At 39.5% G+C, this 14,389-nt stretch overlaps 1 protein-coding gene across 2 annotated transcripts in view; it reads left to right on the plus strand.

The window, feature by feature from the left end:
• il1rapl2 (interleukin 1 receptor accessory protein-like 2) overlaps positions 1–14,389 on the plus strand; it is a 214,271-nt gene that overhangs the window by 195,387 nt on the left and 4,495 nt on the right. For both annotated transcript variants that reach the window (XM_061291097.1, XM_061291089.1), the window contains exons 10-16: positions 6,826–6,966; positions 7,298–7,358; positions 8,425–8,534; positions 11,691–11,836; positions 12,794–12,871; positions 12,960–13,076; positions 13,805–13,927. In XM_061291097.1, coding sequence (XP_061147081.1) covers positions 6,826–6,966; positions 7,298–7,358; positions 8,425–8,534; positions 11,691–11,836; positions 12,794–12,871; positions 12,960–13,076; positions 13,805–13,927 — 776 coding nt within the window. The remainder of the gene's footprint in view (positions 1–6,825; positions 6,967–7,297; positions 7,359–8,424; positions 8,535–11,690; positions 11,837–12,793; positions 12,872–12,959; positions 13,077–13,804; positions 13,928–14,389) is intronic.

Raw genomic sequence — 14,389 nt, forward strand, 5'->3', positions numbered from 1 at the left:
TGACGGCTGGGATAGGCTCCAGCATGATCGCGAACACCGTGGGGACAAAGCGGTACAGAAAATGGATGGATGGACCATTCCATTCAACTTCTATACCACTGTTTTGCCAATGACATCCAGAACCACATCAACACCAAAGTCATCACTATCATCACCAACTTGTTGCTGAAAGAAAATTGGTCACATATTGGTAGTGGGACTGGTGGGGGTTCTAGTAGTATTCTACTCATAGTAGTAGTATGATTATAAATAAAAACGACCCCTCTTTTGTAAGGAAGGGAATGCCACATTGGATTTTCAAAAAACAACTTGGACTGACAGGTGATGCCCAGGAAGTGCACAGCGAATGCCTGGAATGAGTGAAGAATATAAAATAAGAAAAACATGATCTCATCATTGCCACTTTTGAGAGTCAACTGAAAAATGCATGAGAGTTCCCTTTGTAAAACATTTACGACACGCCTCGTGGAATTTGTGGCCACAAGCAAGAGACAGAGAAAAGTAGAGACAAATAGGGCATTCGTTGTTACCTCAATTTCATTGGATAACAAGTCTGAAAAAAGGTGCAATTGGATAGAAATATGCAGGGGTATGAGTTTGATCAAAATAAACATACACACAGCAAAAGTGAAAACAGATTAACGTGAACAAGAAATAGTTGATTAGATACACAAGCTGAAGGTGTGGAAGTACAGAGGACACGAAAAGAGAAGAAAAACACAAAAGAAAAATGAAAGTGAGATGGAGGCAGTGAACTGAAAATGCGTCCTACTGTCTTTTGCCTCGGGTATCAAATCTATCTTAGTGTACTTAACTAGCACCCAAGAGACGCCAGGAAGCGCACACACGCACACACACACGCACACAAAGACACACTTGTGCATGTGCTCAGTAAGAACATACTGACTCACTTTTCCAGTGGGGGGTCATGGGGGTAGGTCATAATTGTTTAACAGAGTAATAACAAGGGTGTATAAAAACGTTTGTGTGTGCATGTGTGTGGTAGGGGTGGTCAGTAGTGTTCTTGGGCATTAGCATGATGAGAACTTGAGCTCCACATAGACAATTTTTTATGGATTTTGCTTGCATTGGTGTTTACCATTTGCACTGTGTGTGATGAAAAGAAGACAAGGGCAAAATAGTAATGGAAAAAATAATACCAGAAGAACAACAGAATTGAACCCTTGACAGATTAAAATGTATGCATGATAAGCTTCATAAAGGCAGGAGTTATTTTACACTGTTTTGGGGCATAATCTCTGCCTTACATCTCATGGCCAGAGAATGTTCTATATTTACCAATGGTGTAAAATGAAAAACATAAAAACAAAAAAAGTATGATAAAAACACTTCCCGTGACATAAGTGACTCTGATAATGGATGGATGGATAAAAAACTTACAAAATTGGTTCAATATTTTGTTATTAAGAGATATTTTTTTTCTAATTTGTAAGAGGAGTAACACGACGTTCCATAGGTCAGTCACCAGATAATGGGGTCATGTGTGGAGGTATTTCAGCTTGATACACAGCCAAGATGTCCATTGAGTTGTTTGTAAGGAGCCATGGCAACAACAGACCTTTTGAAACACTTCAGCTAAAGCCACAACACAGAATGCAAGGCATTTATGATGGTGTGGACACAAGAGCACAGCGTCAGATGCTGCTGATAGGGCAAGATGGACATCTGCAGTGGAGAGCTTCGACGATGCAGGCAGGTGTTACCGAGTTACAGATGCAGAAGAATTTAAAGCAGTGTCAATACATACTTCAAAAATAGCTGCTTGAGTTGATCTTTGTGTAATGTAAGTATCTCTCTGAGTTAGTCTCTCATATTATGTTCATTTGCCTCTTCCACGAGCACTTCCAATTCCATCACTTCAAATTTCATTTTGCACTTGTGCTGCGTTTCCACTTTTTTCTTGTAAATATACAAATCTGCATTATCTTTTACAGTGTACACAATCTGTGAGTGAACGTGGACTTTAGCTGTCACCATTTTACATCTGAGTAAAATATTAGTAGATCATGCGCAACATACCCACTAATAGTGCACAGACAATCTGTTACAGCGAACACACAATTTAGCATCAACTTTTTGGGACCGGACTAATTCAGGCCCTGACAGACAACTCCCACTATGAAGGGTAGGTTGTTCAGCCCACAAATTCAAGAGTAAGTTATCTCTACTGTTTGTCATCTTCACTCTTATTGAGGCAGAGTCATCAGAGAACTTCTGGAGGTGCTGTTCAACATCGCAGGTCTAGGTTGAAGAGAAAACACTTGTGTGCTCCATTTAGCCTCTTGGAAAATGGAAGAACATGATCATGAGTACAATCATGCTTCCCCAGGTGGGAAAGAGGTCCGTGGAGGAGGGAGATGACAGCATGCTCTATTTCAATGCCATGCTGGTAGGCGAACTGCAGCGGGTCCGTCTGGACCTGCTGCCTTCTTTTCCTTGATGCTTCACAGCTCTTTTCTCACCTGGTTAGGAGAGAGGAACAGATTGGTGTAGCAGCTAGGCAAGATAGAGTACTGCGGCATTGTGTGTGCGAGAGCAGGGGTGCTTGTCTGATTAGGGGTACTGAAGAAAACGTGCGGATCATTCACTCGGTTATTTGCAGCTGGTGGTTGTCTTAGGGCTTGTTCTCGTCAGCTGAATTTCCATCTTCCTCCTTTTGGTGCCTTTCACAGTAACCTCTCTGATTTTCCTCTGCTCATTCTGCACAGTCCTTAAAGAGGCTCTTTTTGTCAGGCAGAGAGACGCGATGCTCTTAACAATTCAATTCCGCCTAGTGAGGTCTGATTTTTTTTTTTTTTTTTTTAGCAAGCTCCGTTTCCTTTGCCTTCTGGTGCAACGCCTCGTAGCAAGGTCATGTCAGAGCGAACAAACCCAAAACGACAGCCGAAACAAAGCACATGTTATGCAAAGTTAGGACACATTATCAAAGCTTGATTTCACACACTATGTGTGATTGAATTATGAGTGCGTTCTACCAGTCACCCAGTTGGTAATTGCCGAATGCATCTATGTTTTATGTGTTTTGCACACATGTGCACACGCACTCGCACGCGCACAGCTAGGCTTTGTAGTTCAGCAGAAAGAGCTGCCTTTAGCCAAAACCATAAGAGTCTCACTAGAAAGAAAAAAAAGAAGGTTTGGAGAGAGTGACAAACAGAGGAGCAGACTGGGACATGTTTGATTACCGTAAAGTCTGTTAAATATTTGCGATGCTCTTATTCTGAGTTTTGCTTTATTTGTCATCACCTCATTTGGATTTTGTGTGTTTTTCTGTGTGATGTCATCAGAGGAGGATAGTATGAAAGAAAAATTCCAATACCCATAGGGAGAAATTATTTTCTGTATTATTGTGCTTATGCATCATATTTTATATACGAGAAGCTAACAAACTGAACATGTCTGAAAAGGATAAATGTTAACTAAAGGTTAACTAATGACTATATCCGCACAACCACAAACCATGAAGTGTGGCTAGACAAACATACAGCATGTTGTGCGGCTATTTATGCCAGTTTGTATTCTCTATCTTTTTTTTCCTCTCACCTTACTTCCAGGATTGCTAGTAGGTGACATTGTGGCTCTCCAAATGTTGAAAAAGGCAAAAATGTTATCTAAGCACCAGCAGTGGTAGACAAGTAATTCATTAGTAATGGAAAAATGTGCGACAGTTAGATGAAGGCTAGATAAAGGAAAAAGGACGTAAAGCGAGGATGATGGAGGAGGAGATAGGAAGGCTGTGATGTGAGCAGGGTAGAAAGAAACTGGATTTTTTGTTAAAAATATGAGGCAATCTGAGGTTACGTAACATTAGTGCAAATATTTGAAATAAATGAAATCTTCCAATTGCATCCCTACTCGCATCTTCATTGTCACTGTGCTATTATATTCTGCAGTGTTATGTGTGTGTTCTGAGTGGAAGTCACATGTCACAGCGTCGGAGAGACGTCTACTGGTGGAAGTTGGTAAACACTACGTAATGTGATAGATATATTCATGCACAAAATGACAGCTGGACTAATGCAAAACCTGACAAAATCCCATAATTCATAAAGGTTAATGTACAGAGTCAGAAGTATTGGGACACCAGACCATCACACCTATAGGAAGGGAAAGTGGAAGACTTTGAGATGGTCTTCTCTTTATCCTTAAGGTGACACAGATAATTTAGGGCCTAAATTTTAGGCCATCCCGAAAAGAGTTTGATGAGTTTGAAGTCAGACTCCTCATGCGCCAGCTCATTTCTGTACATGTTGACCCTCGAACGTAATTAAATCTGGTGACTAAGAAAGAAACAGCCCAAAAAAATCACAATTTATTCATTAAATGTTTATTTTTGTTGCTGGAAGAAGTGTATTTCTTAGTTCTAATGATCCAGTAATGGAGTAAATGCTGAATGTTTACGTGTTTGTAGCTCCAATATTCTTTTGCGTCATGCATTTTCTTCTAAGCTCTTTTTATGTATTGCTAGTCATTCTTCTGCCATTTGCTAAATGTTTTGCTCTATTTTCAGTTCATGCAGCAGATAATTCAACTAACTGTACCAGAAAATCTTCCAGAGCATAATTGTTATATATTGTCACATTTTGTCCGTCTATGTGTGAGTGTAATGGAAAAACGCTCATCAAAAGCAAACCCCAGTGCACGAGCTCTTAAACCTCCATGTTTTCCTGGGTAACAGGCAGGAGGTCGGAGCAGGGAGGAGAAGAGGAGAAACACATTAGGGATTGAAAATCATCCTCTTTGAACTGTTGAACCAGACTACGAATGAAAAGCACATTTTGTATCTAAAAGGAGACAGATAATGTATTTGGATTAGTAACACATAGATCAAGGCAATGTCAGACATCTTATTTAACTTTGACAAGCCAGATATCATTCCTGAGTTAGCTACCAAAATGTATTTCGCAGTTTTTTTTTTCTTCTGTAGCATACTCAATAGTGAATGTATACAATTCTCTGCAACGACTGTAAAAGATAAGATGAGTTGTTTGTGCAGAGATGGAGGAGATGTGGTCAAAAGCCCAAGTGCCTATCTAGCTGTAAAGTGGTCAGGGTAGTTGCTTCTGTGCAAAGTGTGTGAGTTTTGTTTGTGTTCAACGGAGCGCAAGATAGTCATAGATCCCATTTACAATGGTGTCATTCACCAACCCCGTTCCATCAATGCCCAATCCACTCCACTCCATCCTGTCTATCATGACACAATCATCATTCAAACTCACACTCTAGCAATTGTAAACTTGTGGGACTCTCTGTATGCAGTGGTGCAATATGCTATTGTGGTCAACAGTCAGAGATAATAAAGGCAACTTGTTGAGGCTGAACTTTTGTGATTTAAAGTATGATTATCTGACAGAAATGTAATCATTTGGAAGTCTATGACATCAATTCCTGAAGGTTTTAGCTAATTCATGTTGTAAATGAAAACTTTTAATTTGAACAATCAATCAAAAATGATGTGGGTGCTCAATTTTAAATGGTATTAGTCAGTCCAACTTTTTTTTCAAAAATGTTGCATTTGGCTGCCCTGCCTCGTCCGTGACAAAAGGACATACTTTATAATTAGCAAACTAACACATTGTAACGCCAGATAAAAAAAAAATGTCACAGAAAAGTTTACTCTGAAAAAATGTATGTTCTTGTCTGACTGTACAAACAAATTGACTTTCCACGTGTAAAACCTAAGCCTGTTCAAATGAACTCAAAGCTATTTTTCTTTCATTTGAATACATAGGTTATTTGTATATTCTGGCTATCTACTAGCATGTAGTACGTTTGCCACTCGCTGTACATCACTAGCATAGCTAGATGAACAAAGACAGGTTTTATAGTACTGTATATTCCGCACTATAAGGCGCACCGTATTATAAAACGCACCTTCAATGAATGGCCCATTTTAAAACTTTGTCCATATATAAGGCGCACCGGATTATAAGGCGCACCTTCAATGAATGGCCCATTTCAAAACTTTGTCCATATATAAGATATATACTATGGACACGCCTGCTGTAGTGGCTCAATATTGGTCCATATATAAGGCGCACCTGATTTTAAGGCGCACTGTCGGCTTTTGAAAAAATTGGAGGTTTTTAGGTGCGCCTTGTAGTGCGGAAAATACGGTAAATACATTCAGACCAATGAAGGCACACCCGATGATCTTTCACATCATGCTAATGTGGCGTGGCACAGTGGTTTCGAATCACTCGGCGACACCAAGCATGTAGTGCTCATTACATATTTCAGACACAAAAACGCAATGAAAATATTGTGTCTTACATTATCTAATCTCACTGTTGAATGGATGTACTAAGAGACAAATCAATTTTCAAAGAAAGCAGATATTTAATGAATGAATTGAATGAATGCCCTGGTGATTTTTGTCCTCTCACACATTTAACACATCTGACACTTTTGCTTCAGCATCAGTTTTTTTCTTTCCTCATTTAGAAATTATTGCAGTTTTATTGACAGGACTGTTAAACATCCTGGATGACAAAAGAAAGTAAAGATAAAATTAGCATATGCATAATTAATGCTGATGAATGAATGAATCCTCTCAACTCATCTTACAAAGTGCTTTTTATGAAATCAAACATTAACAATAATACAATAGACATTGTTTATACATTGTATAGACATTTAATATCTTTCTACTGGTATTTTGCGGGGGGGATGCATTATGGTGATTTTTGGTAAATTGGTGAATTATATTATATATTTTGGTGAATTATCTGCATCGTTGATTTTCTTTTGTTTGATTGATGAATCGCTGATATGACTGTGTCCTCCCTATTTCTTTGACTGCAGATATGTATCGTTTGGAGTTGGCTGGTGGTCTGGGTGTCATATTGCTGCTGCTGGGAGTCCTAACGGCCCTTTATAAATGCTACAACCTGGAAATTATGCTATGCTACAGGAGACATTTTGGCAGTGATGAAACTGAAGATGGTAAGTATTTCTGCCTCTCATATAGTGTTTTTAACAACAAAAGATATGTCTGTCTTTACAAGATTTGATTGACACCACATTTATTATCGATTGTGGTTAACTGTATTGTATCGTACTTGTTGGATTTTTATTTAATTCTATCTTTACAAACATTTACATTAATGGGGAAATTGTGAAATACTTAAAAACATAACCTGAAAATCACAACTTATTGTCGAATACTATCATTGCCTTTTTTAAGCTCAGTAATGTTTCACCTCAAATTGCATTATAGATGCTTATGTCCTGGTAGAAACCGATTGGTAATGTCTTTCTCTGTATGTCTGATCAGATAATAAGGAGTATGATGCCTATTTGTCCTACACCAAGGTGGATCTGGACTCTTTGTGCAGGTAAGTCGTGTTTTGGGGTTTACTAAGCACAAGAATTAAGGCAGGTTAGCAAAACACATAAGGAATTGCAATAAGATCAGAAATTATCTATTTACAATCTGGGTAAAAAAATTTTTTATCTATTTTGTTCTGAAATATGGTGTGCAGGTGCAGTATAAGAAGTAACAACAAGACAAGTACAAATTAAAAGGGTTAGGGTCAGGGTATGTGTTCCAAAATGCTAACATATATAAAAATGTGCACTGATTATTTCCAAATGAAGCTAAACTGTGAAAAACTATCCAGTAGCTGAAAATTTGAGGTCACTGAAACGCTCTTGTCCAAAAATTCAAGCAGATTTGCACCAAATTTGTTAAATTCATCCTTGAGTTCTGCAATATGACAAATTAATTCTGCAAAAAGAACTCTGACAGACAGGGTGGTGTTCATGGTTTGAAATGCATGATTTAATTTGAGAGTAACTATTCTCTTTTTTTACCTCGGCTTTCCCCCTCTTCCTGCTACTAAAACATTTAAAATGAGAAAAACCAGGTACTGCAAGGTACTGTCAGCCAGGGTTCTAAGTATGCTTAGTTGATTCCTTATGAGTGACATAAAAGAACTGCTTTTTCATTGGTTGAGCAGTCATTACGTAATAGTGTAAGAAATGACAGAAATGCCATATTATCAAATATTTCCTAACCGATATTATTCTTTTCGTTTTCAACCTCCTCTTCAATCAAATTAATCCCAACAGCCACATGCCAAGAAGTACCGTAAATACTGGAGAAATCATTTATTAAAATGCCAAGTGTGTTCAACCTTAAGTTGAGGATAATTGAACTGAACCAGATATTCCAGTTCCCAAGCTGTAGGGCGATCATAGTAGTAATTTGTCCACGCTGGTCGATCACTGGAAATATACCTGTGGCCACATTTTAGGTGTACCACACAAACCAAGCTGGTGTTATGATGTGAAAATTACATCAATGTACCACATGGCATTTACAATCCATGGATATTTTGTCAAGGTGTTTGCATAAAGAAAAAAAAGCACAACTAAACATGTCGTTGCTTTTGACTGCAGAACTAGCAGTGATGAGGAAACTTTTGCTTTGGAAATCTTGCCTGACATCTTGGAGAAACACTATGGATACAAGCTCTTTCTTCCAGACAGAGATCTCATTCCGAGCAGTAGTAAGTAGTCATTGACCCCGCCCCTCTCTCCCGCTCTCTCTCTCTCTCTCTCTCTCTCTCTCTCTCTCTCTCTCTCTCTCTCTCTCTCTCTCTCTCTCTCTCTCTCTCTCTCTCTCTCTCTCTCTCTCTCTCTTTGTCACTCTCTCTCTCTCTTTCTCTCTCTTTGTCGCTCTCTCTCTCTCTCTCTCTCTCTCTGTGTCTCTCGCTCTCTCTGTCTCTGTATGTGTATTATGTGTATTGTCACACGTACTATATGTCGTGAATCGTAGCATCATTTTTCTTACTTCCCCTCACAACCACCCCCACAAACAAACATACAAAATACTGCCACATACATACCATTTGTCATCATTTTTGGTAAATGGTCTATAGCTCTTTTTTAAGGCCTTCAAAAGACTTTACGCTGACTTTCTCATCCACTCACTGATGAGGCAGCATCAGGAGCATCTGGGTTCAATATTTTGTTCTTTGACATGGTCACAATGGCCAGGGATCGAACTTGGGAAACGACCACTGGGGCCACGCTGGGGTTATGTGTCACTCTCAGTACAACTCATGGGGGAAATGTGACTGTTATTGCTCTATCCATCAATGCTCTGACCTCACTCACACGTAAAAACTATTAGAGGGGATGGGGGTGCCACAATCTTTTTGAGATACTAAAGCATTTTCACTGAAAATGATTTTTTCCAACTTGCATTGGGGATTGTCATTTGTGTATTGTTTCATCATACATTTTTCTGTGTCATCTGACAAACTATCATTGCCAGTACAGCTCGTAACGTGGCTATTTGTTCTAAGTTTACAAACTGACATTTTGAGGACAGATCTTGGAAACAGTCAAAAAGAAAAAGTTGACAGAAAAGTTATCGAAATGTTTGGATACCCTAAAATCCACACAGACTGTTAAATCATCATCACAAGTTCTTAACCACAAACCACTGCTTTTTTTTCCTTCTGATTAATTTAGCAATATTATTTAATAAATCTGAATAAAAATTCTTGAAACTACTCTTTATGGATGACGTCAGTTCCAGCCACACTTGGTTTCCAAAATCTAGAAAGACAATTAGCAGGCTGGCTCTTTTTTATGCCTTCAAAGGCTCCTCCGTGGACCGCATAAACCGTGGTCAATTTGAACAGGATTAATGTGACTTCAATTGCACTGGAAGCAATGTTATGCAACTGGGAAGAAAAAAAAAAAACGCCTATGGAGGACGCAGCCTGTGAATTTGGACACAGCATCTGTGTCAAGGCTTGGTCACTTAAGTAAGGGTCAAATAATAGTGGTCTTAAAACTAAATTAAGTTAACTATTTAAAACTAACCCTTACCCAAAGTTTTCTGAATCTGTTGCTGGAAGGGAAAGTAAATATGTTTTTTTTAGAAAAGACTTTTAAAATAATTTGACTGGAGAAATGGAGAGGAAAACCATGAAATAAAACGCAGGCATGCTTAATTTGACTAATGTTCCATGTTATTTGTGCCAATTAATTCCTGAGTGTGAAATTGCAGTGGGTTTGCTGGAAATGTTAATATGTTAGCATTTCATGCAATCTTGTTTTAACAAACAGCTCTAGGGGTCTAGTGTTTTGAAAATCAATTACGGATGTCGCAAACACCCCACCCCTCAAAAAATTCAATTTTTAGAAAGGCACCTCAATTTATAACCAGTAAATGTTCTCGAAGGAGACAGGTAATGTTTATTTACAGTTAGCAAGTGTGTTCACAAAGGTGTTAATAAAAGGTTTCTCCCATTCCTCCATCAAAATACAGAAAGGAGAACAAATTAGAGCACATTTGACGTCCACATATTTCCCCCAGGTTGAAGTCACTTGTTTTTGGAAGGACAGGGGCAGGGGCATTTTGTCTAATACAAATAAATCACTGCTCACTCTGTCCCTCTGTATTGAAAACAATTCCATTCCTAAATTGTTGGGTGCTTAGCTCGGGTGTGGGAGGGATTTCTCTCATGGGGCAGCACTTCATCACTAAGTTGACAAATTATACTTGCCAGTTAGTGTGGTGAATCTGTCAATGTAGTCCATACGGTATACATATTGCCAGACACAAATACCACAGCCAGCCCCTGGCAAACAATTCATCCAATGATGCGCCAATTAACTGAAGCTAACACTATAAAGTCATGTTGCCCGTGCTGCAGCTGGATTTGATCTGAAAGTGCGTCTGTGCATCTCAGGCCGTCGTTGAAAATTGTGTGTCTTCAATTATGGGTGGGGAAAATCTGTGTGAAATCTGTACCATGGAAATTAGTTGGTCGAAATGTCAAAAGGCTTACTCACAGACACATTTTTGGAAATGGTCCCAAAAAAAAAGATGTATACAGCCATTCTCCGTTAGGTGTTTTTACTCATAATAAAGTAAAATCCTCTCACTCAGTTGTCAAAGCATCATTATGCAGATGTCACTTTGTTACAGTACATTAAATTAATCAAGAGATGAACCGCGAAAGGAAGGTTGTATGATTTTGCCATCTTATAAAAGGTAGATTGATATATTTTGAGTGATCCGCATTTCTGAATAGGTTGGTCATAAAAAGTGATCTGACCTTCATCTCAGTCACGACAGAATGCTTAAGATGATACAACAAACAATTATATGGTTTCATGTTTTTATTAGAAAACCATTCACAGTGTAGGGTAGAAAAAGTATGTAGAACCCCAAGGCTAATGACTGCGCCAAGAACTAATCAAAGTCAGGAGTCAGCCAACCTCCAGTCTAATCAGTATATAGAGATTGAAAATACTGGTTAAAGACAAAAAGCAGTTTTGAGTTTGCCTCGCACAGAAGAGTGCTCAGAATACACGCAATTCAAAATTGTTAAGTTGTGTGATGCAGGGAGGGGTCACTAATGATTCTCTATAAATGGATTTGAGCTCAAGTCATGCTGTCCAAAAAAGACATTGCTGTAAATTGGAAATTTGCAAAAGAGTGCCTGAATGTTTCACGGTCCCACTGACAAAATCGTGTGGGAACAGTTTCAACCCATTTTGAGTTGTTTTGAAGGAACACATAGTATATGCGCAGCAACATCACCACCAAAATCTCAACTCAACTGTACTTTTTCTTTTTACACATGCAGCTGGCAATTGAATACCTTCATCGCTTGCTTGCTCTCTCTGATCCTCTCTCTCAGCATACATTGAGGACCTCGCTCGTAGTGTGCTGCAGAGCAGACGGTTGATCATCGTTTTGACACCAGAGTTTGTGGCCAAGAGAGGTTGGAGCATCTTTCAGATAGAAACACGCCTCCATTCCATGCTGGTAACTGGGGAAATCAAGGTAAACCAACAGCTTGAGACACTAGTCACCGCTTTACACAATATACTATATACGGATGTATATCGGGGTTTTTTTAAACGCAATTCTGTACTGTACACTGGGCCCTCCAAGGTCAAACACAATCCAACCTGGAACACAGATAAAACTTGGGAATTTAAGCATTTGAGGCCCCTCTATAATTCATAGATTTAAGGAACATATTTCTTCAGTTTTGTACTTTTATTTACAAAAAATGAATCAATAATGCGGGGGGCTCGGTGTCGCACTGGTTAGCATGTCCGCCTCACAGTTAGGAGGGTGCCGGTTTGATTCCACCTCTGACCCTCCCTGTGTGGAGTTTGCATGTTCTCCCCGACTCTCCGTGGGTTTTCTCCGGGCACTCTGGTTTCCTCCCACATCCAGAAAAAGTGAGCACTCAAAATTGCCCGTACGTGTGAGTGCGGGTGTGAATGGTTGTTCGTCTCTGTGTGCCCTACAATTGGCTGGCAACCGGTTCAGCGTGTCCCCCACCTACTGCCCGATGACTGCTGTTATACGCTACAGCACACCCGCGACCCCCGTGGGGACAAAGTGGTACAGAAAATGGATGGATGGATGGATGGATGGATGGATGGATGGATGGATGGATGGATGGATGGATGGATGGATGGATGGATGGATGGATGGATGGATGGATGGATGGATGGATGGATGGATGGATGGATGGATGGATGGATGGATGGATGGATGGATGGATGGATGGATGGATGGATGGATGGATGGATGGATGGATGGAATCAATAATGCACACAACACAGAGATACCGCGATTCATGGGAAGAAACCAAGCAGTCTCAGCCCATTTTGCTGCTAAGCGATTGAATTAAAATGGGTCAAAGACATCAATACACATTTTTAGTCCTATTTAGAGTTGTTACTGCTTGTCAGATTTTCAACTTGAGTCTTTTTGTGTGCTTAGGTAATCATGATAGAATGTGCAGATCTGAAGAGTGTAATCAACTACCAAGAGGTGGAAGCACTTAAACATACAATCAAGGTAATCATAAAACTGTTATTATTATTATATTACTATTATTTGTCAACCAAAAGTATAAGGGAGTAAAATATTGCCTACGGCTCATCAGGTTTTATCCATCATCAATTGGAGAGGTCCCAAAAGCAATGAACTGTCATCCAAGTTTTGGAAACAGGTGGTCTACGAGATGCCCGCTAAACGAAGAGAGACTTTGTCCCGACGTCAGGTAAATAGCCAGTCAAATAAATAGTCCTCTCCAGCAAAGGTCCCCAACCACCGGGCAGTGTTGACTAACCTTTTTTGAGCCAAGGCGCATATTACGCATTGGAAACGTCCTCCACACAACCAAATGAAAATATACTACATATTGAATTATGCAATATACATAGTATATAGAAAACACTCATATCTCAACTAATTTCTCCGCAGTTAAATGAATGGTTGTTGATCTGCGTGTGCTCCGCGATTGGCTGGCGACCAGTTCATTGCGCACCTCGCCTAGCGCTCAGCTGGGATAGGGTCCAGCACACTCACGAACCTTTTGAGGATAAGCGCTTCAGATAATGGATGCATGAAAAGAAATGGAAACGCCATTCATCTATTCCAGCTCCCCGTAGTACACCAACAAAATGTTTTGAAACTGAGAAAGTGTGGAAAGAAAGAAGTTAAGAAAAATAGCAACCAACAGAATTGTACTTAAAATTGTTCATAAAATGTGGAAGAATTAGGTAATTTCAACTAAAGGTAAAGAATATAACCATTTTTGCTAGGTGTGCTCTGATCGATTTTTTTTTTTTTTTAAATAAAGGATAAACAGACTTGAAAAAGTGTGACAATTTAGACTTTATGCTCTTTTGCTCCCCTTGGGTTCAAACATAAACAACAAACAGATAATCCGAATCAAATCTTTCTCTCATCTTGAAATCATCTGTTAAAAATGATCCATGGTAACAGGTGATGGACTCGGGAGAGCAGGGGCTCTTTGGAGATCTACAAACATCTGTCTCTACCATTGCCATGACAACCACCTCAGCATCCCTGGTGGCTCCAAGTGAGAATCGGCATGGACATCATCAGGTCAATTGTACAATTAAACTACTTCAAACTATTCTTTGGTTGGGTCTCCTCAAACTATGTTCTATACTTGGTTTTAATCATATTTTGGGCGTGGTTTCTTTTTCCTTATAAATGTCTCCTCTTGGCTCCTCTCCGCTTATGTTATTTTACGGCCAACAAAACCATCTTGTCACTGGGGCAATTTAATATCCATTTTGAGTAGGGATGCACCGAAAATTCGGCCACCGAAAATTTTCGGCCGAAAATGACACAAAAGTGCATTTTCGGTTTTTGGCCGAAAGACCTAAATCACCGAAACAACACGGCCGAAACTTGTGATGACGTGAGCAAACAGCGCAGCCAGCACGCGGGAAAACGGGATAAGTCTGCGGTGTGGACTGATTTCACTATCTCAGAGAAAGACCCACGGATAGCGATTTGCAAAACATGCAATGCTGAAAGGGGTGCATCTGCAAAAAGTTT

This window comes from Syngnathus typhle, linkage group LG1 (genome assembly GCF_033458585.1).
Source record: "Syngnathus typhle isolate RoL2023-S1 ecotype Sweden linkage group LG1, RoL_Styp_1.0, whole genome shotgun sequence".
NCBI classification, from domain to species: domain Eukaryota; kingdom Metazoa; phylum Chordata; class Actinopteri; order Syngnathiformes; family Syngnathidae; genus Syngnathus; species Syngnathus typhle.